The 27839-nt window shown below is 40.6% G+C and overlaps 1 protein-coding gene across 1 annotated transcript; it reads left to right on the top strand.

The window, feature by feature from the left end:
- The first annotated feature begins 15127 nt into the window (after positions 1-15127).
- Positions 15128-22706, top strand: CDKN2AIPNL (CDKN2A interacting protein N-terminal like). Its single transcript, XM_047084734.1, has 3 exons — positions 15128-15405; positions 16696-16795; positions 22336-22706. Exons 1-3 carry the CDS (start codon positions 15167-15169, stop codon positions 22345-22347), a joined length of 351 nt encoding a protein of 116 aa, XP_046940690.1. The 5' UTR covers positions 15128-15166; the 3' UTR covers positions 22348-22706.
- Positions 22707-27839: the final 5133 nt, after the last annotated feature.

Raw genomic sequence — 27839 nt, 5'->3', positions numbered from 1 at the left:
TACTCATTAATTACATCTCTGTGATTTTTTCTGTCCTGTTGGTCTTCCTCTTCATTCATCGATGCATTCATTTATTTTCTTTCAAAGTCTTAAATATGGATGGGAAAATGTGATGGGGTGGCCAGCAGAAAATGCATTTGGGATATGCTTCCACTAAAAAAATGATTTGTTGTTCATCTGAAATTCAAATTTAGTCAGGTGTTCAGTACTTTTATTTCACTAAATCTGTCATTCTAAAATGTGGCCTCTCCTTTTGCTTAACCCACAGGCTAGGCCTAGGGCTAGACAGCGGAATGAGAAAGTTCGTCTGCAATTAATATTCACGGTGTGGGAGACAGGTATAGAAACTAACAAAACTACCTGGTCAGATGCTGAGCAGTGATTTGTTACACAGTCAAGATGTGGATGGCATGGTGCCAACACAGTCTCTGTGAGTATATTAAAGAAGTATATTAAAGAAGTGCAGTTCTTGCCCTGTGACTGGCAGCTGGGTCCCCCATGGGCCCAATGCCTGGAACTTCTCTCTCTATTTGTCCCTCATGGCTTGGGAGCTGGGCCTAGGGCTCCTGGCGGTCATCATCAGCCCTCCCGCAGCATTTTCTCACCAGAGAGGGGGTGGGCAGGATGAGAAGTGACTTCAATTTATCTAAATTCAGGAGTGGGACCACACACTTCATCCTTCTTCCTTTTTATTAAAAAACTAGCTCTGGGGCGCCTGGGTGGCTCAGTCAGTTGAGCGTCCGACTTCAGCCAGGTCACGATCTCGCGGTCCGGGAGTTCGAGCCCCGCGTCAGGCTCTGGGCTGATGGCTCAGAGCCTGGAGCCTGCTTCCAATTGTGTCTCCCTCTCTCTCTGCCCCTCCCCCATTCATGCTCTGTCTCTCTCTGTCTCAAAAATAAATAAACATTAAAAAAAAAAAAACAAAAAACTAGCTCTTAGGGCGCCTGGCTGGCTCAGTCTCTAAAGCATCGATCTTGATCTTGGGATTCTAAGTTCAAGTCCTATGTTGGGTGTACAGACTTAAAAATAAAACCCCAAAACAAAAACTGTCTCTTAAGCAAATTCTTACACTGATGCCCAATCTTGTCTGTAGTGTGCTTACTTAAGAGTTTCTCTCAAAGGAGGATTTTTTTTCTTGAACCATGGGGAGAGTTTCCACCACCACTGACTAATGGTAGGAAGGTAATCATTTTCTCCCTTTTGTGCTGGGGAAAGTGTTCTTTGGGGTTAACAGAAGTAACACTAAGGATATGCGAGTCCTCCTGCAGCTAAAATCATCTCTGGAATATGTAAACATAAAATTTGGAAATACATAAATGTATATAAAGAAAATCAGCTATAATCTGAGGAAGAACACAAAACATAAAGCGTTTTTGTTTTGCTATTAAATATTCCTATGTGAGTAGAGGTCAAGGGCAGTCAGGCAGGCAGCAGTTTTCAGAAATTTGTCTGGGATTAAGATTATTAGCTATAGGGTCCTATTCTACAAAACTAGCAGTGAGAATGACAAGAGTTCGCTTTGCTTAAGCATTTTCAAAGCTTTCTAAAAACAAATAGCTGTGGCCATATATTTTTTGTTAACGGTAAAATACTTAATCATGTATCTTGGTCAATCATGAATTTATTGTAGATGTGAGATAACTGGGAGCTCAGTTCAACCCAAGCAAGTATTTTCTATTTTTCAGACAACTATAATTGTTTAAAGTTTTTCTATTTAAAGATGAAATCTGACTTCATATAGCTCTCTCAATCTTTGGCCCTATGCCTGCCTTGAAAAGCAAAGAATGAGCTATCTTCTACAAAATAGCCCTTCAAGGATCTGAAGGCAGTCCTCACAATTGTGTCCTCTGCTGCCATATGCCACCTGGTCTCCAGCTCCCCTCCTCCATCTCCTTCCTGGTGAGCACTAGTTCATCAATGTGTGCTTGAAATGAGGCATTCAGACTGAACTCCTGGTATGGCCTGAGGCGTACAAAATAGCAAGAACTGTAACTTTCTGTGATCTGAATGCTGAACATTCATTTGGTTAGGTAAAAGCAGCCGCTAGATCGCTGTTTTAAGAACATCAACTTTATGGTCTCTGGCAGAGAGACGAGTCTAATTCAATAGAAAAAAACCTTAGGCTTACACTTACAACAGATTAAAATATTCATGCATCTAGATACAGAAACACCATCTTATATGAATATAAATAATGGATTAACAAACTTTTGCACAACAGAAGCTAACCTGATTTTAATGTTACTACCTCTCAGTTACCTTTGCACAGTAACTTCCTGCAGTAGGAAGCCTTTGGGGAATGTAATTTCCACTGCCTTGTGATGTTAATTTGAGGCAATTATCATAAGTAGACTAAAAAAAGTTTTGCATATTATTTGTTCTTGTGGAAGCCCTGGGCTGTTGGCGAGTCAGGATACTGGAGAGGCCATAGGAGAGGAATATTCAGAATTTAGAAACTTCTTTAATAGCCTCGGATCAGAAGGTTTCAAACCTTTTAATGTTTCCCAGCTTTTGGGCTGGTAAAACCTTCTTTTCTGCAGATGCTGGGAAGCCAGCTTGAAGAGCTCTGAGAGCTCTCTCCACTTGATATTTTAAATGCACCTGCATTTTCAGGTTTTCCAAGGTAGGATAAGCAAGAATAAAACTGCTTCTCCAGTCCATTTGGCTACTTTAAAACAGTTTTGTCAGGTATAGAGGGGAAAATAAGTAAGCTTTTCCCCTTGACACTTCCAGAACCACTGTAAACTTGGGTTACTTGCTGAGCTTACGTGTGGTGGGAAGAAATAGAAAACCCTGGTGTCTGTAGTTCAGTGCTCTCATCTGACCACCCTCAGGAGGCCTTTTTGAGCCATTTCCAGGAGTGTTTTAACCTGTTGCATTGGTCCCCTCTTCAAGACCAAAATCATAATAGAAGAGTTTAAAGTGTTCTTAATAGTAAGTAACTTGCTGTTTCTCCAGATATTTGTTCCTGTGCCGGGGCCCTAGGCTGGGGGTTTTCAGCGCATCAGTCATAAAGTGGGAGGCTACACAAAAAGAAGAAAGATTTTGCTCAGGAGAGTATGGAAATTCAAGAATGTGAGAGCTGTGATTGCAATAACTATGCAATGGCTTTAAAGACGAAGGAAGCCCGTGGCTGGTACAAGTTTAGGCACAAACTTTCTACCGTGTACTTTGGCAAAATACAGTAAATGCTTTAAAAGTGTGCATGTTCAAGGGGGCACCTGGGTGGCTCGGTAGGTTGGGCATCTGACTTCGGTTCAGGTCATGATCTCATAGTTCAAGCCCCACATTGAGCTCCATGCTGACAGCTTGGAGACTGGAGCCTGCTTCAAATTCTGTGTCTCCCTCCGTCTCTGCTCCTCCCTTCCTTGCACTCTGTCTCTCTGTCTCTCTCTCTCTCTCTCAAAAATAAACATTAAAAAAAATTAAGAAAAAAAATTGTGCAGGCTCTTTTGAACCAGGAACCTCACTTCTAGAAGTTTATCAGAAGGAAACACAAACAAACCTGGATGTCCACAGAAGTTCAGTTGAAAGGATAAGTCATGTTGGCATTGATTAAAATTTTTTATCATAACTTAAAAGTAGGGGAACGTCCCATTTCAGAAGGAACACAGAAGTGTTTTGGCTTTGAACTATCACCCTCAACAAGGATAATAACAAATCTGCCAACTATGTATATTTGGTGAAACCTGGAGAAAAATACAACCTCCAAAGTGTTGATAAGAGTTGCCAAAGACAGGGACACATGGGTGGCTCAGTCGGGGGTAAGCACCCGACTCTTGATCTCAGCTCAGGTCTTGGTATCAGGGTTGGCAGTTCAAGATCCTCATTGGAACCTACTTACAAAAAAAAGAAAAATGTTGCTAAAGATGAAAAAAAGCAGAATATTTGGTGAAACTTCTTGAGTGAGGAGGGAAAATAGAGCTTCTCCAGCAAGTATTCCCTTCCAGAAGGGGAGGATCCTACTCTGAAAGAGAACTACAAGGACAAGGCCTAAATTAAACAAAACAAGATTGCTGGGGATGATGGAAACTCTTGGAAAGCACTATGGGGGAGAAAGGTACTTTTAAAAGTACTCTTAGAAACAAAGGCTGTAAAAAATTCTGGGAGACAAATGGACAGAGAAGCTCTCCTCAGCCAAACTGAAATCTAGAGGAGGTGACTTCTCACAGAAGCCATGTTTGAGATCCATCACCGTGATAACAGAGAAGCTTCCTTGGTCCCACTTCTCCACCCCTCCACCACATTTCTAGGGTAAAAATTGCTACCAGCAACAGTGGAACAACACCTGCAAGACACTCAAAGGAAGAAAAGTATGGGCCAAGAATTCTATCCACCAAACTGATCTTCAAGTATAAAGCTTACAGATATTTTTAAAAATAATTATATATTTTTTATTTTGAAAGAGAGAGAAAGCCAGGGGGAAGGGCAGAAAGAGAGGGAGAGAGAGAATCTTTAGCAGGCTCCACACCCAGGTTGGAGCCTGACTAGGGGCTCAACCGTGAGATCATGACCTGAACTGAAATCAAGAATCAGATGCTTAACCAACTGAGCCACCCAGGTGCCCCAAGGTTAGAGAAAAACATTTTAAAACATGTAAGAAATCAGGGAATATTATTTTCATGAGCCCTTTCTGAAGAACCCACTAGAACTATAGAACAGCAGTCTTAACATCACGTGGCAAGCCTTATGAAATCAGGGTAAAAGGACCTTCCTTGAGTATGGAATGCATTTAACTATAGACATAAGAGTAAAACAAATATAGAAATCAGGGTGACAGGTCAGAATTCAAATGTTACATGCCTTAATAATGTAGAAATTTCTGGAGAGAAGATAGGAATAAGAATGAGCTTACTAATTGCCTCGAGTCAATGGATTCACAGGATAGTATTTAAAGTTTCTAAATCAAGTAGAAGCTTAAGCATATTTAATACAAACACTAAAATTGATAATCCTATGATTATATGATGGGGGGGAAGGATTGGATTACAAAATAATTTTATTTTGCTCATGGTAGGGAATCAAAAGATACAGTGCCAAAAGAAAATGGATGAAGGGTATTTTACATAGATAACTTCTAGAATAAAAATACAAAACTTCCTAATAGCAAAACTACATTAAGGAAAAGGGGAAATACAAAAATGCATTATGAAAGCCAACATAAAATAATGACACAATTGAGAACAAATATATCTGTCATTTCAATAACTATAAATGAGTTTAATTCATCTTTTAATTTTTTATTTTATTTTTTTAAACGTTTATGTATTTATTTTTGAGAGAGAGCGCACCAGCAGGTTAGGAGCAGAGACAGGGATACAGAGGATCCCAAACAGCCTCTGCACTGTCAGCACAGAGCTCAATGTGGGGCTCGAGCTCACCAACTGTGAGATCATGACCTGAGCCGAAATCAAGAGTCAATCGCTTAACCAACTGAGCCACCCAGCCACCCCATAACTCATTTTTTAAAAATAGTTTTCAAAATATAATTCAAAATTCGATCCAACTCTAAACTGTACACATCTAAGATAAAATGATTCTGAAAGGTTAATAATAAATGGATGGGCAAAGAAAGGCATACCAAAAAATTATAAACATTAAAAATCTTAATATCTGACAACATAAAATTCAGGGCAAAAAGCTTTAACCAAGATAAAGAGAAGTAATCTTTGTAGCTAAAGACTACAGGGGCGCCTGGGTGGCGCAGTCGGTTAAGCGTCCGACTTCAGCCAGGTCACGATCTCACGGTCCGTGAGTTCGAGCCCCGCGTCGGGCTCTGGGCTGATGGCTCAGAGCCTGGAGCCTGTTTCCGATTCTGTGTCTCCCTCTCTCTCTGCCCCTCCCCCGTTCATGCTCTGTCTCTCTCTGTCCCAAAAATAAATAAACGTAGAAAAAAAAAATTAAAAAAAAAAAAAAGACTACAATCCACTATAAAAATTTAAGTTATGAATATTTATGCATTAAGTAATATAGCAAGAACTTTCATATAATAGAAACTATAGAGATATGCGATTTAGACAGAGACACACTAATAACAGAAGAACTTTTTTTTTTCTTTAAAGTTTATTTTATTTATTTTGAGAGAGAGAGAGAGAGAGAGAGAGAGCAAGGGAGGGGAGAGAGAGGGAGGGAGAGAGAGAATCCCAAGCAGGCTCTGTGCTGTTAGCCTGGAAGCTCAACTTGGGGCTTGATCGTTAGGAACCATGAGATCATGGCCTGACCTGAAATCAAGAGTCAGTCCCTTAACAAACTGAGCCACACAGGTGCCCCTAAAAGACTTTGATTTACCTTTCCCAATCCAGAACAGATCAAGTGGTCACAATTAAATGATGATCTAGAACTCCAAGCAACACAATCAACAAGGTAGATGTTATTGATAGGGATCAAACATTGTCCTCTGAGAATAGAAAACATACTATGTTTTTGAGTGCTCTGGAATATTCATACACATACACTTAGACACACACAAAAGATTATATATTAGGCCACAAACCCGACCTCATTACCACAGTAAAAATAATGCAGATAGCATTTTATAATAATGACACAAGAATCATTGACATTTATAACATGTTCAGAAAACAAAAATTGTGCTCTTTGGATATATATGGGGGTCTATATTAAATAACTCTATAATCAAAGGGAAAATATAAATTCAAAATTGCATAATTTCTAGAAAACAACAATAATGAACATACCATATAGAAGGATCTCTGAGTACAGTTAAAGTAGTACTCAAAGAAAAATTCATTTCATTAAATAATTATATCAACATAAATGAAAGAAAAAGAAATGGATTAAACTGGCTTAAAAAACTAGAAAAATATTTTTAAAATAAGCCAAAGGAAAGCAAAAGGAAAATTTAATAAAGGTAAATACAGAAATTAATCAGTTAAAATAACAAAACTATAGTGGAACTTATTAATAAATAAGCTTATTCTTAGAAAAAATTCAATCATGTTAACTAACTGGAATTTAAATAAAAGCTTGAAAAAAAGAAACAAATTCGGGGCACCTGGGTGGCTCAGTCAGTTAAGCATTAAACTTTGGCTCAGGTCATGATCTCATGGTTCATGAGTTCAAGCCCCATGTTGGGCTCTCTGCTATCAGTGCAGAGCCCACTTTGGATCCTCTGTCTCCTCTCTTTGCCCCCCTCCAACTCTCTCTCTCTCTCAAAAATAAATTAACATAAAAAAGAAAAAATTCAATAAATCAGTTAAGCCACAAACTAATCTCAAAAAAAAAAAAAAAAAAGAGAGAGAGAGAATGTACAAACACCCAAAATAAAAAATTACAAGGGGGAGGGAAAGATTCACACAAACATTGGAAAGTAAAAAACAAATTTAAAAAAAGCATACAAAATACCATAAGAGAATATCTTATACAGTTTTATGCAAATAAATTTAAAAACATGTATGAAATGTACAATTTTATCAGAATGCTAAAAGTAGAAAACCAAAAGGGACTAATGTGCATAAAATAATTTGAATAAAAATAATATTATGGATAAATATATACAGATGTAGTATTATACAAAATATAATAAATATTAATTTCAATATAGAATTCTGTCAAAGTAATTTGGCAGTGTGGAGTGTGGAGCCTGCTTTGGATTCTCTCTCCTTCTCTCTCTCTGCCCCTCCCCCTCTCATTCTCTCTCCCTTAAAAGAAAAAAACTTAAAAAAAAGAGAAAAAGAATAAAAACTTACAATTTCTTTTCTTTTTTTTTTTTTTTTTTTTATTTATTTTTGGGACAGAGAGAGACAGAGCATGAACGGGGAAGGGGCAGAGAGAGAGGGAGACACAGAATCGGAAACAGGCTCCAGGCTCTGAGCCATCAGCCCAGAGCCCGACGCAGGGCTCGAACTCACGGACCACGAGATCGTGACCTGGCTGAAGTCGGACGCTTAACCGACTGCGCCACCCAGGCGCCCCAAAAACTTACAATTTCTTTTCATAAAGCAAATATAAGTACACTAAAACCAAAACATAACAATGAAAAAAATAGGACAGTATCATTTTCAAATATCAGTGCAAAAATTCTAAATAAAATTTTAGTAAATAGAATCTAAAAGCACTTGGGAAGAGGGCACCTGGTTAGCTCAGTCAGTTGAGCACCAGACTCTTGGTTTTAGCGGGGGTCATGATCTCTCAGTTAGTGGGTTCTAGCCCTGCATTGGCAGCACTATCAGTGCAGAGCCTGCTTGGGATTCTCAACCTCTCCCTCACTCTCTGCCCCTCCCCAACTCTCACGCTCTCTTTTTCTCTCAAAATAAACTTAAAAAAAAGCATATTGGAAGAATAATATATTGTGACCAAATGGAGTTTATTCTAGAAATGGAAATGAAGTTTAATGTTAGAAAATCCACTAATAAGAGTCATTATAAATCATATCAATAGTTCTAAATATAAAATTATATGACTGTGTTTATAAGTACTGAAAATGCATTTGATAAGACTAAATATTTACTCTCAATTAAAGACAAGACATTCAGTAAAATGGGAATTAATGGATACATCCTCAAAATGGAAAGCAACAGTTTACTTAACAGGTAACACTAGAGACTCAGATATTTAGAATATGTTAGACTTAGTAACCAATGCAGTATGGACACAAGAAATAAATTACTGGTAAAAGAAATTGAAAAGAAACATTCTAGATCATTTTCTAGAGTATCCTCTAGAATTCTCTTAAGGTTTTCAGGGCCACAATAAAAAGAACTGGTGAGGAAGATTCTAGAAGATAATCTGAGGAGAAGAAGGAAAGAAGAGGAACAGAAAAAGGAGGAAGAGGAAGAAGGTGAAGAAAGAAGAGGAAAAAAAGAAAAAAGAAAATAAAATGTAGTGGCTTAAAATACATTCACAAATTCTTTGATCCTCCATTCAAAAGATGGAGCCTAATTCTTTTGTCCTCAATTGTGTACTATACTTAGAGACTTACATCTAGTGAACAGAGTTAAGTTCTAAGTGATGGTATGTGACCTATGAGTCTATGTCATAAAGAATATTGTGGCTTCTGCCTTGCTTTTTCTTGGTTCACAAACTCTGAAGAAAGACCCCTGCCCTGTGAGGAAGGACACACAAGCAGCCCTGTAGAGAGGTAGGTCCATGTAGTGAGAAGCGACATCTATAGCCAACAGCATTCTTGGAGGTGGCTCCTCTAGCCCCTAAACAGGCCTTCACATAAATGAAGTCCCCACCAACAAATGTATTGAAACATCATCAGAGACCCTGAGCCAGAACCACACCGCTAAAGCTACTTGTGAATTTATAGAAATTGTGAGATAACAAATGTTTATTTTTTTGCTATCAAGTTTCAGAGAAACTTGTTATGCAGCCATATAAGGAATACAGAAGGCAAAATAAAGTCATTTTCAGATTGACAAAAAGTTTGTCACCAACAGATCTGTACTAAAGGAAATAACAAATTTTTCAGGTAGAAGAAAAATGATACCATATGGGAAGTATAGATAGAGAAGGAATGAAGAACAAATAAAGTAGTGACTATATGTATTAATCAATGTTTGATCAGGTTTTAAAATACATAACAACAAACATACCTAAATAAATGCAGAGATACACCCTGTTTACAGATTGTAAGATTTGATATTAAGATGTTAATTTTCCCCAAATTGATGTATAGATTCAGTACAACCCCAATTAAAAACCCAGTAGCCTAGGTGTGCCTGGGTGGTCAGTCTGTTGTGTCCAGCTCTTGGTTTCAGCTCAGTTCATGATCTCACAGTTTGTGAGTTCAAGCCCCGCACTGACACCACAGAACCTGCTTAGGATTCTTTCTTTCTGCCCCTCCCCTGCTCACTGTTGCTCTCTCAAAATAAATAAATAAACTTAAAAAAATCTTTTTAAATAACCCCCCAAACCAGCAGCCTGTTTTTGTAGAAATTGACAAGCTAATGCTAAAATCTGTATTAAAAAACAATAGACTAACATAGCCAAAAGGGGTGCCTGGCTGGCTGGGGCAGTAGAGCATGGGACTCTGGATCTCAGGATTGTGAATTCAAGCACCATATAAATACATATATATATACATACATACATATATACATATATATATATATATACACACACACACATATATATACGTGTATATATATATATATATACATATATACACATATACACACATACATATATATATATACATATACACACACACACACACATATATATGTGTGTGTGTGTGTGTGTGTGTATGTATATATATAATATAAAGTAGCCAAAACAATTTTGGAGAAGAACATAGTTGGAGAACTGAAACAATTTGATCTTAAGACTTACTATAAGGGGCGTCCAAGTGGCTCAGTCAGTTAAGTGTCTGACTTTGGCTCAGGTCATGATCTTGCGTTGGGCTCTGTGCTAACAGCTCAGAGCCTGGAGCCTGCTTTGGATTCTGTGTCTCTCTCTCTGCCCCTCCCCCATGCGCACACTATCAAGAATGAATAAACATAAAAAAAATTTAATAAAAAAAAAGACTTACTATAAAGCTATAGCAGGAGTTGGCACATTATTGCCCATGGGCACAATCTAGCCTGCAGTCTGTTTTTGTAAGGCCTACAAGCTAAAAATGCTTTTTACATTTTTAAATAGTTGGAAAAAGAAACAAAGTAAAGTATGCAACAGGAGTTATATGCAGCCCCCCTTTACAGAAGAACTTTGCTAACTCTGAGTCACGCTAATCAAGACCGTATAGTATTGGTAAAAAGACAGACACATAGATCAATGACACAGAATAGAGTCCAGAAATAGACTCACATAAATATGGTCAATTGATTTTTGACAAGGATATCAAGGTAATTGAATGGAAAAAAGATAGTCTTTTCAACAAATTGTACTGGACCAATTAGGTGACCACACAGACAAAAAAAAAAAAAAAAAAATCTCAACCTATGTTGGGAAACAATTTCTCAGTGGGTCTCTCATGTATCTGCACATTTTAAGAGTTAGACACTAACTGCCCTTTTGTTCTAGACTGTCTTTTCAAGGATGTTTGTCCATGAAACAGCTTAGAGATAGTGTCCACCTTCAGAGTAAAGGGCAAGTTTGTTTACTGTCCAGATAAAAAAAGATAATGTATTGTTCTGGGTCAAAGGTTGGGCAGGTTTGCTTGCAGTCCTTTATAAAAGATTGCTGTTCCCTAAGCTTAGGGTTCCTCAGCTGTGACACAAACCCACTGTGCGTACTCTGTACTTTCTCCACCCGGCCCCTTGGCATAGCCCAGCGTGGGACTTATGGACAAGGGAACCAACATCAACTTGAAGCCCACGCTGCTCCCTATGCTGTGAGTCATCAAGTTCTTTGTCTCTATCATAGGAGTCTTAGATCTTTTTCCAGCAGCCATTGAAAATGGGCCACAGTAACTTGTACCTTCCAAGTGGGGTAAAATTTTATACCCTTTATCATCTTGACAATCCATACTTTGCATCATATGCAAAAATTAATTTGAAATGAATCATATATCTAAACGTAAAACCATAAAACTTCCAGAAGAGAACAGAAAATCTTCATGTCATTGGGTGAGTCAAAGTTTTCTTAGAAAGGACCAAAAGTGTGACTCAGAAAAAAAAAATTGTATTTCATCAAAATATAAAACTCTTGCTCTTCAAAAGCTAGGATTTTTAGGGCAGCAAAACTATTCTGTGTTACTATAATGGTGGATTCACATCATTACACATTCATCAAAATCTATAGAACGTACTACACCAAGAGTGAACCCTAATGTAAACTATGGACTTTGGATGATAATGACGTGTCAGTGTAACAAATGTACCACTCTGGTGCTAGATGTTGATAGTGCAGGAAGCTGGAGGGAGAGGAGAAAAGGAGATGGATACTGTTTCTGTTCAATTTTTCTGTAAATCTAAACATGTTCTAAAATACAGTCTCTGGGGCGCCTGTGTGGCTCAGTCAGTTACACGGTTAAGCATCTGACTCTTGGTTTCCGCTCAGATCATGATTCTCATGGTTTGTGAGTTTGAGCCCTGGTTCATGAGTTCGAGCCCCACACTGGGCTTTGTGCTCACAGTGCGAAGCCTGCTTGGGATTCTCTATCTCCCTCTATTTATGCTTCGCCCCTGCGCATGCTCACATGTGGGAGCTCTCTCTCTCAAAATAAATAAATAAACATTAAAATTAAATAAATAGAACAAAAACCAAAAAGAAGTATCTCTCTTTTCTAAAATGGCAAGGAATGTGAGTAGACATTTCTCCAAAGATGTGCAAGTGGCCAATAAGCACAGGAAAGATGCTCAACATAATTAGTTCTTAGGGAAATAAAAAAACACAATGAGATCCATCTTTGTACACACTGAGATGACTGTAATAAAAGAAAGGGAAAATAGTAAGTGAAGTCATACAATGCTGGTGAGTATGGAGAATGGTGCAGACATGGTGAAGAACAATCTGTCAGCTCTTCAAAAAGTTAGACACAGCAATCCACTATATCATCAAGAAAACTGAAAATGTATGTCCACACAAAAACTTGTACATGAATGTTCATAGCAGCATTATTCATAATAGCCAAAATGTAAGAATAACCCAGATGTCCATCAAATGATGAATGGATAAAGAGAATGAGGCATATCCATATGATGTAGTGGTTTTCAGCCATAAGAAGGAATGAAGAACTGTAACACGGTACAACATGGATGAGCCTTGAAAACATTATACAAGTGAAAGCTAGTCACAAAAAATCACATATTGCATGATTCCACTTATGTTACATGTCCAGAACAGGAAATCCATAGAGACAAAAAGTAGATTTGTGGTTGGCAGGTGCTGGAGGGAGTGGGGAACAAGTGCTAATGGATATGTGGTTTCTTTTGGGGTGACAAAAATGTTCTATGTTCAGTCTGTGTTGATTAGTTGCACAAATCTGTGAATATACTAAACCATTGGATTGTATACTATAAATGGGTGAAACTTTCTGGTATGTGAAATATATCTCAATAAAGATTAAAAAAAAGATGAGGTAGGAAAATTGATCCTTGTCTATATAAGTAAGTACTCCACTCTGAGGAAATCTGAATCATAAAAACAAGTTGGATATAATAAACTGGGGGGAAAAAAGAAATAATAAACTTGGCAATAATTTACAAGACCAAAGGGTCCTATAAAATGTTAATACCAACATTTTTAGACTACTTCACATTTTGGAAGAATAATGTAACAATATCATGTTATTTTTATAATACCTATTTGTATACATTTGGGTTCTTCTGATTTGCATGCATGTATGAATATATTTGTATGTAGGTATATATACATATATGTATATGACTCATTATCAAAAACGATGCTAAATAAGCTAGTTGCTGGAGGACCCCTTAGCTTTTCCCCACCCCAGTGGCCAAGTTAGCTGTGGAGCTACAGCCGCTGATAACAAAACTTGGGTTCTAATTTTTGCGCCAGCCTCTCAACTGTATATCAGGTGACCAAGAAGTTGGTTCAGAGAAGTCTGATCAATGTTTTTCAAAGTTTGCTCAGCGCCAGATGGAATCAACTACCTGGAGCCTTGATTCTGAGCATCCAGCGAGAGGCCCGGGAATCTGCTATTTCAGCAAGCCCCTCAGGAGATGTGATCTGCACTCAATTTTGAGAGTCCTGGCTGTGGGCACCTATTCCTGACTGCTGTGGAGAAGCTGAGACTGTCTTGGTTTTACACCCCTGTTCACATTCTCCCTGCTTGAGGGGGTGAGAGTACTATGTCTCCCTATTGTTAACCATAATGGGAGTTCACTGAGCCTGGTACTGGGTTTGTGAACACAACGTCCTCATTAGACTGCCTGGTATTTCCATTTTGTGTGGAGGTTTCTGCCTGCTGGGGTCCTAACATCCCATTAGAAACTGCAGAAGCAGCAGACATCACAGATGGCTCTGCCTTTGGACCCTACTCTGTAGCCCTGGATCCTGGATTCTCGGCCCAGCTCTGTACCTCTGTACCAAATGATAAGGGATGATGGGGAATCCTCTTAGGTCAATAATCTCTCAAGGCTGAAGGGGGCTCAAGTGATTTCCCAAGTGCTGTGCTTGAATGCTTCCAGGGATAGGAAATTCACTACTTACAAGTAAGCTCTTCTCTCAGTGGATCTGCTACCTGACACCTGAACAGACACCAGAGTTATGCTAGTTCACCTGCTCAGCTCCTGTGGACACATCCATTCCAATTCTTTCCAACATCTTTTGGAAACAGAGGTGTCACTGCTCTGGTTAAAATCCTTCAGAGGCTCCCCATTCCTCTTAGGAACTAGACCACAGTCCCTACCATGGCCAGCTATTTTTGCTGATCTTTGCTGCCTCATCTCCTTCACTGTCCCCCACTGTAGAACCCTGTCACACAGATCTTGGCTTGTTCTTACCAGGCCAGACTGGGTCTTACCATGGCCCATGTCTCTTTACGTGGTTAACTCCTGTTCATCTCTCTGCTCTCCTATATCACTTCCTGGATACTCACGTCTGGATCAGGTCCCTTGCTTATTCATGCTCCTAACACTCTGGGCCTTCTTATGAACATCTGCCAACGTTGAATATTTTCACTCAAGCAATTATTTCACTCACGTTTGCCTCCCCCAGCAGACAGCAAAGTTCATTAAAGCAGGGCTTTGAGTTTGCTCTCTTGCATCCCCAGCATCTAGCAAAAGGCCTGGCAGGTATTTAATTGGCTGAGTAGCTGGCTCCGGGAAGGTGGGCCACAACCTGAATGGGTGTCGAGACCTTTGGGAATTAATCAAAGACCCTAAATAGCTACACATATAAGCCCTCAGAACTGAGAGCATCCATCTGAGGGCTGGGTGCTGGGGAAAGCCCCAGGGCAAGGACACAGCACAACTGTGGCTGGTACCGAGCTGCCGAATGGGAGAGGGGCACTCCGTCTCTGTGCTTGGGGCCTCCATTTCCCTACCGGTTCCCCGCGGGTCGACTGAGAACGGCCCCTGCGACTCCTGGGTGGACGCACGCCAGGCGCCTGGGACTGCGGAGGTCTGAGGGGCCGGGGCCGGGGCCGGTGAGGCCGCCGCTCCCGGCGAGGGCGCTCCAGGCCGGTCGTCCCTAGCAGTCGCACGCCGCTAGGGCCGCTCTAGCCGCCGGGAAGTGGCGCGGTGCGAGTCGGGAAGGCGGCGGGCGGGTGCGGCCCTCGGCGGCGGAGGGCGCCATGGTCGGTGGCGAGGCGGCTGCCGCGGTGGCGGAGTTGGTTTCGGGGGTGCGGCAGGCGGCTGACTTCGCGGAGCAGTTCCGCTCCTACTCGGAGAGCGAGAAGCAATGGAAGGCTCGCATGGAATTCATCCTGCGCCACTTGCCGGACTACCGCGACCCGCCAGATGGCGGTGGCCGCCTGGACCAGCTGCTGTCCCTCTCCATGGTGTGGGCCAACCACCTCTTCCTGGGTTGCAGGTGCGGACCCCTGCGGGCTGGCTCACCCTGTCCCCTGCCTTCAGACTTGCAGCCCTCCCCTTGGGCTGAGCCCCCCCTGCCAGTGCTGACCCTGCCCCCAACCTCCTGGCGCTCTAACCTGTGGCTGTTGACCACGTTAGTCCGCCCTTTTGGAAAGGTATTTAACCTCTGAGCCTCAGTTTTCTCATTTGGAAAGTGAGTTGTGATGACTGCAATGTTAAAGACTAAAAAAAAGCACCTAGCACAGGCTGCTATCTAGCAAGAGCTCAACCTTTGATGAGCTCTAAAATGCCATTGTTATGTGTATTATTACTATTAATTTAAACTATCATCTTTGCCAAGTACATTTTTAAGTGCCTTAGCTCCTTCCACCCACGTGGCAAACGTGCAGAGACAGAAACTGAGGTCTCCAATTTACATATGAAGTAGCTGAGAGAGGGCCGGATGGTTTTTGACAGGATTAGTAGATTTTACCAATTATGGCAGGATGTAATTTGTGGCCTTTGGCTTTTTCTCCCCACTGTCCCCTCTGTTGGACCCTTAGCAAGAGCCAGCCATTGCCTCTCTGCCTTTACAGATATAAAAATAACAGATGCCTTCAAGAGACTGCTTTTGAAGTGCCTGTACCCTCTCATTGAAGAAGGTGTCAAATCTTGAAGCTCCACATCCTTTTATTTTAGCGTCCTGAAATTGTTAGGATAATAAGAGGACTCGGCTTAGTCCTGCTTTCTGTGCACCTTATGGATGTCTGACTCTGGTCACATGGCCCCTCCAACCCCTAGCCACTTGGTTTTGCTTTCAGATGTTGGGGCTTATTAGAACAGGATTTGAAGAAGCAGTGCCAAAGGCTTTTTCTCTATTTTCTAGGTGCTCCTGGGAAATCCTGGGTAATGGGTTCCAAGATTAGGTAAATGTCAGAAAATTGGACAAATGAACAAATAATGATTACATTAGACCAGAATTCCATGTGTTTAAAAAATAAAATTTGGTCCTCATACTTTATCCATGCGTATGTACTGCCAGATGTATAGTGCGTCTATTTTCGTAAATCCTTTTTTGGTTTGGAAGTCTTGAAACGACTGCTCTATTGGCATTCCTAGAGCTACTTCTGAGTCCACAAGCCGGAAGAACTGTTTCCAGATTTACTGTTGAACATGTGTCCCTTTCCTGTAGTATCACATCAGAGCTCTAAGAGTCGAGTTCACAGTCCAGCTACTTGCAATTTCTTATTAGTCCACAGTGACAAGTAATTCCTCCAGGGTTTTTATCTTACTACTTTTTATTGTGCAGTTACAACAAAGACCTTTTAGACAAAGTGATGGAAATGGCTGATGGGATTGAAGTGGAAGACCTGCCACAGTTTACTACCAGAAGTGAATTAATGAAAAAGGTAAACAGGATTTCTCAGTGCATTTGAAATGGTATAGAGTTAATGGACCCTGCCTTTATGATGATATATGTTAGAGTATATTGTTTTCTGGATGTTCTTGTTTACTCCTCAAGGATTTAAGCCCTTTCATTAAAAAATTTTAAAAATTTGTTACTGAAGTATAATTGACTTACAATATCCTATTTGTTTCAGGTGTACATCATAATGTTTTTTTACATTATAAAATAATCTCCATGAGAAGTCTAGTTACCATCTATCACCACACAAAGCTTTTATAGTATTAATGACTGTATTCTCTGTGCTGTACATCACATCCTCATGACTTACTCATTTTATAAGTGGAAGTTTGTACTTCTTAATCCCTTTCACTTCAGTACCCACCTGCCATCTGGTAACCATCAGTTTGTCTGCGAATCTTTTTGTTTTATTTGTTCTTTTTTTTTTTAGATTCCACATATAAGTAAAATCATTTGTCAGCATTTGTCTTCATCTGTCTGACTTATTTCACTTGGCAGAATACCTTCTAGGTTCACCTATGTTGTTGCAAATGTCAAGGTCTTTTTTATGGCTGAGTAGTATTCCATTTCACACACATACACACATATACATACATACATACATATATAGCATGTAATCTTTATCCCTTCATTTATCCGTGGACACTTAATGTGCCTTTTTACTTTTATTTCTCTGTAATTGGTATAAACCTTTTCACAGCTAGATAACTAAATTACACATTTTTGGTAGAGTAATACATAAACTCAACCTCTAAACTTTTTTATTTTTTAAAACATTTTATCTTTAGGTAATCTCTACACCCAACATGGGGCTGGAACTCACAACTCTGAGATCAGGAGTCACATGCACCACTGACTGAGCCAGCCAGGCACTCCTCCAAACTTCCTTTATGAACATTGTTTTGAGCTTTTTGCTTACTTTTTAAGAAAATGTTGGCTAGAGTGCTACTTTTTTACACTTATTGAAAAAATCTTTTTGGTAACATTTTTACCCCAATGGGTGAGAGTCTAACCAGACTTGTTTGGCCCTTCTGACTTGTTGATGGGAATGTAGATGGAATAATGCTCACATATAGGTGTTCCCTGTTCTGTAGGGCTTAGTCTGATTTGAAGTTGTACACTTTATATGGTGAGCTGTTGCCTGTGGAGCCTTGTATCTGGGTCCTGGTGCTGGGGCCCTGGAGAGTGGCAGAAAGCAGCTCAGATGATGGGGCTGGGCATCCCGGTTGCTTTTCAAAATCCCCCCCAAACATGGTTTTTCTCATTTCCCTTGGCCTTTTTAGGCAGTAGAATTAATTGCTCCCTCTCCCAAAGTTCGTTTCCTTGGCACTTTACTCAGGCCTCTTTTAGAGGATTGTAAGCTTCTCAAGGGGAGAGATGGTGCCTAAAGTTTTAGTCCTTCTGTCTCCAAAACCTAGTATAGGCTTACCCTAGAGCAGCTCAGAAAAAGCTTACAAAATTGACCAAACCGATAGAGTGAAAGACTCATGCCTCCTGTTTTAGTTCTATCCTCAGAAACATAGGTAAGCCCTTGCCTTGCCCCAGTTGGGTCTTGTTTTGGGAGGCAGAACATATAAAGAGGTTCCCTTCTATGTGGGTATCAAGGAACTAATCAAAACTTCAGCTTCCCAGAAAGTACTTCAGCCTCAAACATCATACCCCACTCAGATAGTTTCGCTAAAAAAAAAAATATATATATATAATATAATATATATGTATAATATATATAATATATATAATATATTATATATATTTTTATATATATATAAAAATATATATATATTTTATATATATATATATAAATATATATATATATTCTTTTTTAATCTGAAGTTGGAAGTCAGGAATTTGAAGTTTTTGACTTTTTGGATCGTCTTCTGTAATACTTTAAAAAAAACCTCTAGTCAGTGCTTCAATGTCCCATAGTGGTAAGGTTCCTGGAGCTCAGTCACGGAGCAGCTAGATAGTTGCTGGCTGCCTGAGTGCACCCCATGGGGAGGCGTAGGCAGGAGGAGTAGGATGAGCTTTTACTTCCTAACTGCTTATGGCAGATTCTTTCCTTGCTTTTTGCTTCCAAGAGGTATTGTGCCCTCCCTAAAGACTTTTCACATCAGTTTTCTGTTACATTTCTCTGTCTTGTATGTAACCATAGTCTTTCCAGTCATGCTGGACTATGAGAGATCAGAACCATTCATGGAGGAGCACCTGGGTGGCTGAGTCAGTTAAGCATCTGACTTCGGCTTGGGTCATGATCTCATGGTTCATGGGTTTGAGCCCCACCCATATCAGGCTCTGCGCTAACAGTGTGGAGCTTGCTTGGGATTCTCTCTCTCCCCCTCTCTCTGCCCCTCCCCAACTTGCACTTTTTCTCTCTCAAAATAAATAAACTTTAAAAAGACCAAAAACCAAAACAAAACAAAAAACAAAAAAGGACGCTTCGTGGTGTTTGGGTTGCAGATCAGGAGAGACTAAGGAGGTTTTGTAATTGATTGACATGACCATAGACTGGTGTGCAGAAATTTGTGTGTGTGTGTTGTGCCAGGGTGTCTCTCGAAGCTGTTAATATTGTAAAGGGGTCTTGAACCTCAAAAATGTAGGGATCCTCTGCCCTGTGATATTCATTTTTGACAGTTATTTCATAGTGTCAACATCCAGAGAAGAGTCCTCAGGCATGAACCCAGTATCCCTGAAAGCAGCTCTGCCCGCAGACTAATTATTTTCATGTTGTCACCTGGAAGAGGCCTGTGGGGAGCCTATACTTCTAGAGTGTTTTTAAGAGTATGTGTGTCTCGGGGCGCCTGGGTGGCGCAGTCGGTTAAGCGTCCGACTTCAGCCAGGTCACGATCTCGCGGTCCGTGAGTTCCAGCCCCGCGTCGGGCTCTGGGCTGATGGCTCGGAGCCTGGAGCCTGTTTCCGATTCTGTGTCTCCCTCTCTCTCTGCCCCTCCCCCGTTCATGCTCTGTCTCTCTCTGTCCCAAAAATAAATAAACGGTGAAAAAAAAAAAAAAGAGTATGTGTGTCTCAGCGTCCTTCAAATAAAATGTCAGTTGGTTAGGCGTCTGACTCTTGATTTTAGCTCAGGTCATGATCTCAGAGTTCGTGAAATGGAGCCCCATGTCAGGCTCCACGCTGACAGCACAGAGTCTGCTTGAGATTCTCTCCCCCTCTCCCCTGCTCATGCTTTCTCTCAAAATAAATAAATAAACTTAAAAAAAAAAAAAAAGACTCTTGTAGATACTTCGATCCTAAGAAGTCTTCTGATGTGTGTGCTATGACGGACTCATGTGGTGTTGAAGGATATCCCTGAGAGGCTCCTGGAAAGTGTTGTGGAGACTTCGCCGTTCTTTTGTCTCTTGCCTGAGGTGTTTGCATGTGATAGAGGCTAGCAAACATTAAACAATAATGCCAGCCCAGAGACCGAAAAAGCTTGATATTGAGCCATGTACCTGAAAATGTCTGTTGTAGTTCTGCCCAGAATAGATCTTAAGCTCTGAAATTAGAATTTAGGTGGGTTTTGAAGCTGGCTAGCAAAAAGAAATGAATCAACTGGAATTGTTGGTATCTTGAGACTGGACAGTGAAGATAATTTAGGACATAATGTCTTTAAGATTTAAAAATATTTTGTAGTTATTCTGCACTTTTGAGGCAAATACATCTCTGTAGTCTATCCAACTCTTAACTATTTTGGTCCCAGAGAAGAAATGAGCATTGGTATATCAAATAGATGGAGGGTATGATTTTTCTTTTGACTCAAATACAAATATATTGAGCAAACAATCTGTTATTTAACAGCCATCCCTGGCCACTTGCTAGCAGCCTTTGTGGTTGACCAGCTTTATCCATTAGTGAGCAATACTTAACAAAGAGCAGCAGCTCACTCAGGAAAGGTGTTATTACTCTGTCAGAGTTAATATTTCCAGACCATGGTCTTAAGGAGAAAGAGGAGTGATTAACTAGGAAGCTGTCATTATTGGCTCATAGAATTTGTCAGCTGAATTTCTTGGCCCATTTTTCCTGAGAACATTTTTATCCAAGAAGGAACATGGCAGTATAGAAAGTGACTATATATGAAATGTGAAAGAGAAAGTAGGAAAACAAGAGTGCTTGCATTTCAAGAAGTTCTTTCTGTGCATTGTGTCTAGTCTTGGCAAGCTCTAAGGTAATGGAACAGCCACTCCCTTGGTGAAAGGAGATGTGATTTTAAGGCAGCAGTTAATTGTGAGCGTTAAAACAAATGCAGGGGCACGAGTGGCTCAGTTGGTGAAGTGTCTAACTCTTGATTTCAGCTCAGGTCATGATCTCCTAGCTCGTGAGTTTGAGTCCCATGTCGGGCTCTGTGTGGACAGTGCAGAGCCCTCTTGGGATTCTCTGTCTTGCTCTCTCTGCCCCTCCTGCACTCTCATTTGCACCTCTCCCTCTCTCAAAAATAAACATTAAAAAAAAATCTTTAAAAAAATAATAATGGAAAAGAAATGCAGCTTGTCAGATTAGTGGAGTTACATTTCCCCCTTTATCCACCAGAAATAGAAAAAGCAAGAAAAGCTTTATCTGACCCCACAGGCCAGTGTGTCGCCTGGTTGGTGCCCAGGATGAGAGAATCATGTGCTAACACCTTATGTCAAAGACCGTATTTGCAGTACCCAAAGCTGTGGCAAGCTTGTGCTGCTGTAGTCTTGTTCTGTCCTTTTGGAAATTTGAAAGATATCTTAGGGAGTTTTCTTTTCCTTCAGACTAAAGATGGTTTCTTTAGGTGATGTTGTATTCTTCTAACAGGAGGAAGACTTGTTATATTTTGCTTTTCCCAAGGAATTTTGCTTTTTCATTGCTCAGAAAGACTGAAGTGACAGGCTTAGCTAGGAAATAGGTCATACCTTGAAAACTCTGATTACTGAAAAGACTCTCAGATTGATTCACTCACATTGCTGAATGTTAAGGAAATCCGAATACAAGGTGACAGCCAAAATGATTTCTTCACACCCAGCTTAAAAGTTGTCTAAAGCCAAGTTTAAATTTGTCAAAGGTGCTAGAGAGCACCCAGAAAGAATATATTTGCTTCATTTTGCCACTATTTGAAGACATGCATTTACAGTTTTTAATAGTGCGAAATCCAGAAATACATAAATAACCTTCACATCTCCTAACTATCCTGAGTCAATGTGAAATCTTGTGAATTACTACCTGGATTCAACTGATTTTAATTTAGAACAGTGTTTGTGTGATTCTGCTTTTAGAACCCTTCACTGCAGAGCATGCCATGAAAAAAGTTATATTTCAAGTATTTCTCATCACTTTTAATTGTGACATTTATAGATCACGAGTGACAAGAGAAAAAATTAGGCTCTAGGTTCCAAATGGATGGTTATGTTCATTGTTTTGTTGAGTTTTCTATATGTAGTAAAATAATTCCTGAGTGTGCTTTCCACGTAGGTAGTACATAAATAGTGTATCACTGCTGTATTTTAATTTATGGATTTGATTGGCTGGACTACATAGTTCAATAACCTTTTCTTTTTTTTCCCCCAGCATCAAAGCTAAGGCAGAAGATTCATCACATTTTCAACATCAGCTTAGGAAGGAGGCTGGGATGAATGTGACATTGACCACAGCAGCTCTCTTAAGATTCCTGGTATTTCAACCTGTAGGAAATCAAGAGGCAGTTGGAATGATAGTCTTGTCTAGATTGGAGTTTTAAAAGGTCTCATTCTTCCAGTAGCTATCATTCTAAAAGTGTGCATGGATGTTTGTGGATTTATAAATCATGCCTTTTTTTATTCTTACTTTTTGAATGTCAAACTTTTTGTTAAAAAAATCCCTATTTTTTTTATGTTGATGTAATAATTGTAGGTAATGAATTTTACAATTTGGATTTTTCAACAATGTATCTTCAAGTCTGATTCTGTTTTATGGTGTTCCCTCCCACCCCACCCCCCCACCCCCACTGAGGCAGACCAGCCTTTATTTCCTTATTTCTTTCTGAAGTTTATGCCATCTTTATGGCCATTGCTACACACACTTATCTTTTTTTAAGAGATGAGTGAGAATCAAATTGTAGGCCTTAAGTACCTGCCAACTCATGGGAAGAGGCAACTTCTGAAAGGGCATCTGGCCTTTAAAACTGATACCAGATGCCACAGCTTGGTCCAGGCAGCCAGTTGATTTATAGATTCTCTAGAAGGTCTCCTAGGCTGCTGAATAAAACCCACATTCTCTTTTTCTGGAGGGACCCTGAGGGTTTTGGTCTTGTATATTCGTGGATTGCCTTGCACATATCCCCTGAAGAAATACTTTAGTGCAATGTTGTTTTGCTCTGAAGTTCTCATATTAATTTCCCTCTTTTATTTAATATATCTGCTCTTTATCCCCTCCCTCTTCCATTTTATTTATGATTTTATTTATGACTTATTTTTAAGTAACCTCTACACCCAACATGGGGCTTGAACTTAGAACCCCAAGATGAAAGGTTGCATGCTCTACCAACTGAGCCAGACAGGTGCCCTCTCTTTCATATTTAATACCCACAATTAAGTACTTACCTCCAGGCATAAGTCCGACCCTTGATCTTAGCCAAAATGCCAAGAAGCAATATCCAGGCATAAATCCTGAGAGAGGGACTTCATTTGGGGTCAGCAATATGATAGTCACAGCAGGATTCACTCATCACTGAGCTTGGTATTGAGGGTAATGGTGAAAAAGACAGTGAAACCTGTCTTAGCTTAACCTACTGGTAAATTCAGGTAATTAAAAACCCAGAAATGCTGAAGAGAGCTGGCTGTGGGAGCATTTCTCTGGCAACAGAGAAGTGGGAAGGCTCTCACTGCTCAAGGCTAACCATCACATCTTGGATGCAACTCAACTCTGCGCAGCCTGTGGCTCTAATCTGTAGCGATCACTAGGGTAGACCAAGTGAGCTCAAGACCTCCGAATAACTTTGGATCAGCCATGTCTCTCCCTGGCCTTACCTGGGAAATGGAGATCATAGAAATCCCTACCAGACGGATGTGGCAGAGATGAAGATGTTGCAGGGCTAAGCCACTGCTCAGTGAGCCTCAGCCCCTTCCTCAAATATGGCCTAGCCTCTTTCTTTTCTGCTTACCTGTACAAATTTGTGAGGTTTAAAAACCAAATTATAAAGTGGGAAATACCAGAGTGGGGCTGTTCACTTTAATGCGTCTTTCACAAGTTTCTCATCATGGATCCCATTTCCACTGTAAGATATAATGCCCCAGTAAAATAGCAATATCCTGTCAGGAATGTATCCATTGCATAAACCAAGCTTAATCTGTGCACAGATTCCATGCCTGCGCCCCGCTGCACCCCCCAACATTCTTCTTCAGTTTATTTTTGAAAACTTCTCTAGTTAACCAAAAGTAAATTTTCTGATAACCATTTTCTTTTTTTTTTTTTTTTTAACGTTTATTTATTTTTGGGACAGAGGGAGACAGAGCATGAACGGGGGAGGGGCAGAGAGAGAAGGAGACACAGAATCGGAAACAGGCTCCAGGCTCTGAGCCATCAGCCCAGAGCCTGACGCGGGGCTCGAACTCACAGACCGCGAGATCGTGACCTGGCTGAAGTCGGACGCTTAACCGACTGCGCCACCCAGGCGCCCCTGATAACCATTTTCTAATAGGTTATCTCATTATTTCCTCAGCTTAAGCTTTCTGTTTTTCTTCTCATCTAAAAAATGAACCAGTATTTTAGAATTTCATCCTTTATGTTTTTCTGGAATAGAAAGTAGCACAGAAATCTAAATTTTTGCACTGGAGCAGTCCTTGTAGTGTAGGTAAAACAGCCCACTCTTAGTGTTGAAACAGGAGCTTGCTGTAAGATACTTGCCTTGGTATGTGCATTCCTGTCTAACATGGGGTAAGGATCAAATGAGATTAAGAGGAAGGACATGGTAAACTGTCCTTATCATAACTAGAGTGTATCTTTCCTGTCAAAGACTTAAGTCTCAAGACCTTGTGAGAAGCAAGTAATAACAGTACTGTGTAGGGTGCTCACTTAACCATGACACCCTTTTATGTTACCCAGAAAATTCCTTTTTCCAATATTCCTTAGAGCCTGTAGCCCAGCTGATGAAATTCTCTGCTTTGGCAGAGGCAAGGATTTTCCAGGATCCATGTGGACCTGTGGCTTACCTATTCCATGGGCACTGGGAGGAATCATTATCACTGCCCATCCTCTGATCCTTTGCTATTTATAGTAAATGGCACTGAAAATACATTGTTGATCTGAAATGAGATTTACATTATTCTAAATGTCAGATAAGTGTTTCCTTGCTGTCCAGCTCTAAAGTCTCTGTGAGGTACCCTTTTGTCTGGAAAGAGACTGTCAGCTAGGTATCCTGTCATCTAGTCACGACTCTCATTGTTGACTAGTTCAGGGACACCTTTTGTTTCTGTAGGAGTTAAGACTAAACAAATCTTAGAGGCAAGAGTTTTAGAACTTAAATAGGTTTGTGGTCATATGGAAATTGCTTCTTTCAATGAATACTGAATGCACACTAAAAAAATCTCTGCCCTCATGGAGATATATAGATAACACACACATACATTGTTTGGGGAAAATAAAGAATCTCTCCTGCCTTGCTTGTCATTAAAATAGATAAATGGCAACGAAGCGAAAGAGCCTATTTATCCATTTATTTATTTAAGTGAAAAACAAACCAGAGGAGGTTGTTTCTTTCCCCAAGTTTACTCTGATCCTTGCAAGTTGGGACTCCCAGGCCTAGTGGTGACAGTGTGTTGGCTGCCCTTCTTGTTTTGGTTTAGTTTTTCTCACAATGTCAGCAGTAGGGGCAGAGTCCTTTGCACATGTGCTCATCACAGAGGGAGGTGAGCCTGAAGCCTTGCCCACAGACAAGAGGACTAGCTGAGGAGGTGGAGGGAACAAGAATGTATTACCTGAACAGATTCCCTTAGGAATCAAAAAAGAAAGTAAAAATTGAGACTATTAAAATCCCATTAGATGGAAGCTAGAATTCTTAATCTATCCTAAACATGGGCATGTGAACCAGAGCTTTTTTCCTTGACAGCACTGTCAGTCAAGGGTGGCTCTTTAGAAATTACCCAAGTAGTCCCAGCCCAAGTCCCATCCTTCTTTCTCAGCATAGGAAAAGTAGGCAAATGACCCCAAAATATCCTTGATTATGGCCCTCTGGCCTATTTGCCTGGGAGAAATGCTGTGAGGGCATGTGGAGGCAGGTCTTGGTCTTCCCCTGGTTTGGTGCAAGGGCAGTTAACAATAAGGTCGACCCTGAACTGTTTGGGCCTACTGACTAAAGCCCTTGCTTTGCTGTGAATGCTAGCATCACAATCTCACTGTTGGGCTGCATTTTCCTTTCCCTTTGACTTTTTCTCATATTAAGAATATTTAATTGAGGGGCACCTGTCTAGGTGGCTCAGTCCGTTGAGCATCTAGCTCTTGATTTTGGCTCAGGTCATGAGCTCATGGTTTGTGGGATGGAGTCCTGCGTGGGCTCCCTGCCCACAGCACAGCACTGGGCCTGCTTGGGATTTTGTCTCTCCCTCTCCCTCAAAGTAAACATTAAAAAAAAAAAAGAAAGAATTTAATTGAACTTGTGAAACGGTAGGGAATTATTTCCTCCTGATTTATTTCACTCCTCAGTGTAGGGGTCTTCAAAGTGGGGGATGATTCTTGCTTTGATCTTGATTGTAGGATTCAGTGGAAAAATTTGTCTTTAAGTACCTGGCATTTAGTGAGTTCTCCCTGCTTCATTCCTACCCTACTCTTGCTTTGAGGACAAACTGGGAAAATATGAAATGTTTCAACTAACTTATATTTACACAAAAGAAAAATTAGCACTCACAATGACCCCCACAAGGTCAGACTCCATCCCCAGGGCTGCAGAAGGGCAGAACACATCAGCCGAAGTTCTAGAGTACAACCAAAGATGTGACTTAACACACAGTAGGTACTCAGTAGCAATGCTGACAAACTCAATGGCAGCAGGCACTGAACCATGCAGCCCTGATTTAATGTCCGGCAAAGGCTATGGGTGTTCTCCTTTCTCCATGAATGTGGCCTTTGCTCTAGCACTGGCTGCATGGTAGGCTTGCCTGAGTCTCACCTGTAAGCTGTAGGAGATTCCTTAAAACTTGGTGTGAATTACAGGCTCCACATGACAAACAGTTGGGCTTGGACCACCACCTACAGCCCCACTTCCCCTTGAGCCAGCCGTTTTCAACTTCACAGTGACTCGTGCTTCCTTCTACCTTCGTGTTTACCAAATTATTTTTTATGATTGTGTTCTACTTTTGTAACAAAACCCAGAAACCTGCTAATCAGTGTCTCCAGAGGATCTGGAGCTTGGAACCTGGAGGTCCTCTGCTGTTCTATTGGCCTCCTGCCCAGGCTTGTGCATGTACTGCCAGAGGCTGTCTGGAAAGGAGTTCCTAGTATTTGATTTACATTCCAGTCTTTGGAACTGTACTTGTACTGTTGCTTTTATAGCCTGATCCCTCATAGTTGGTCTTGAGAGGGTGCCATGGTGACTGTGTTCTCAAGCTGCTCTGTGCAAAAGAATCGGCAGTCCATCAACTAACTGATGTGTAAGGGCTAACAAAAGCCAGAGAAACTTTCTCCCTGAAAAAATGGGCCATCAACCTCACCGTCATCAGGCCCCAGTATTGCTCTCACTGATCTTTCTGGCTTGCAAAAGATCCCTTGTACCCATCCCTGGGATTGACAGTCTTCATTCGAAAGGCAACCTTCCAGCTGTTGTTCCAGGGAGTCTCCACCTGAAACCAAAGCCTTATGTGTTGTACAGGTACAGTTCTCTAACCAAAGCCCACTAAAACCCAGCAGGGTCACTAATCCAGCTTTCCTTTGGAGGTGATATTCCAAGCCTTTGCTGAAGTTGATGACATGGGCTGGACTCTGTGGATTCTTTTCCTATTCTCTGCCCAGGATGTTATCAGGACAAGTTTCCAGTTCTTATTGGTCTCTGTACTCGCACCACCACAGTAACATAAAAATTTCCTAACTCAGTTTTGTAAAATGAC

The sequence above is a fragment of the Lynx rufus genome, unplaced genomic scaffold, assembly GCF_022079265.1.
Source record: "Lynx rufus isolate CCGP_SWC_20201006 ecotype Redwood Valley unplaced genomic scaffold, mLynRuf1.p SCAF_1, whole genome shotgun sequence".
Taxonomy (NCBI): domain Eukaryota; kingdom Metazoa; phylum Chordata; class Mammalia; order Carnivora; family Felidae; genus Lynx; species Lynx rufus.
Note: the sequence above shows the minus strand (reverse complement) of the source record. Positions and strands in the feature narration are given on the sequence as shown.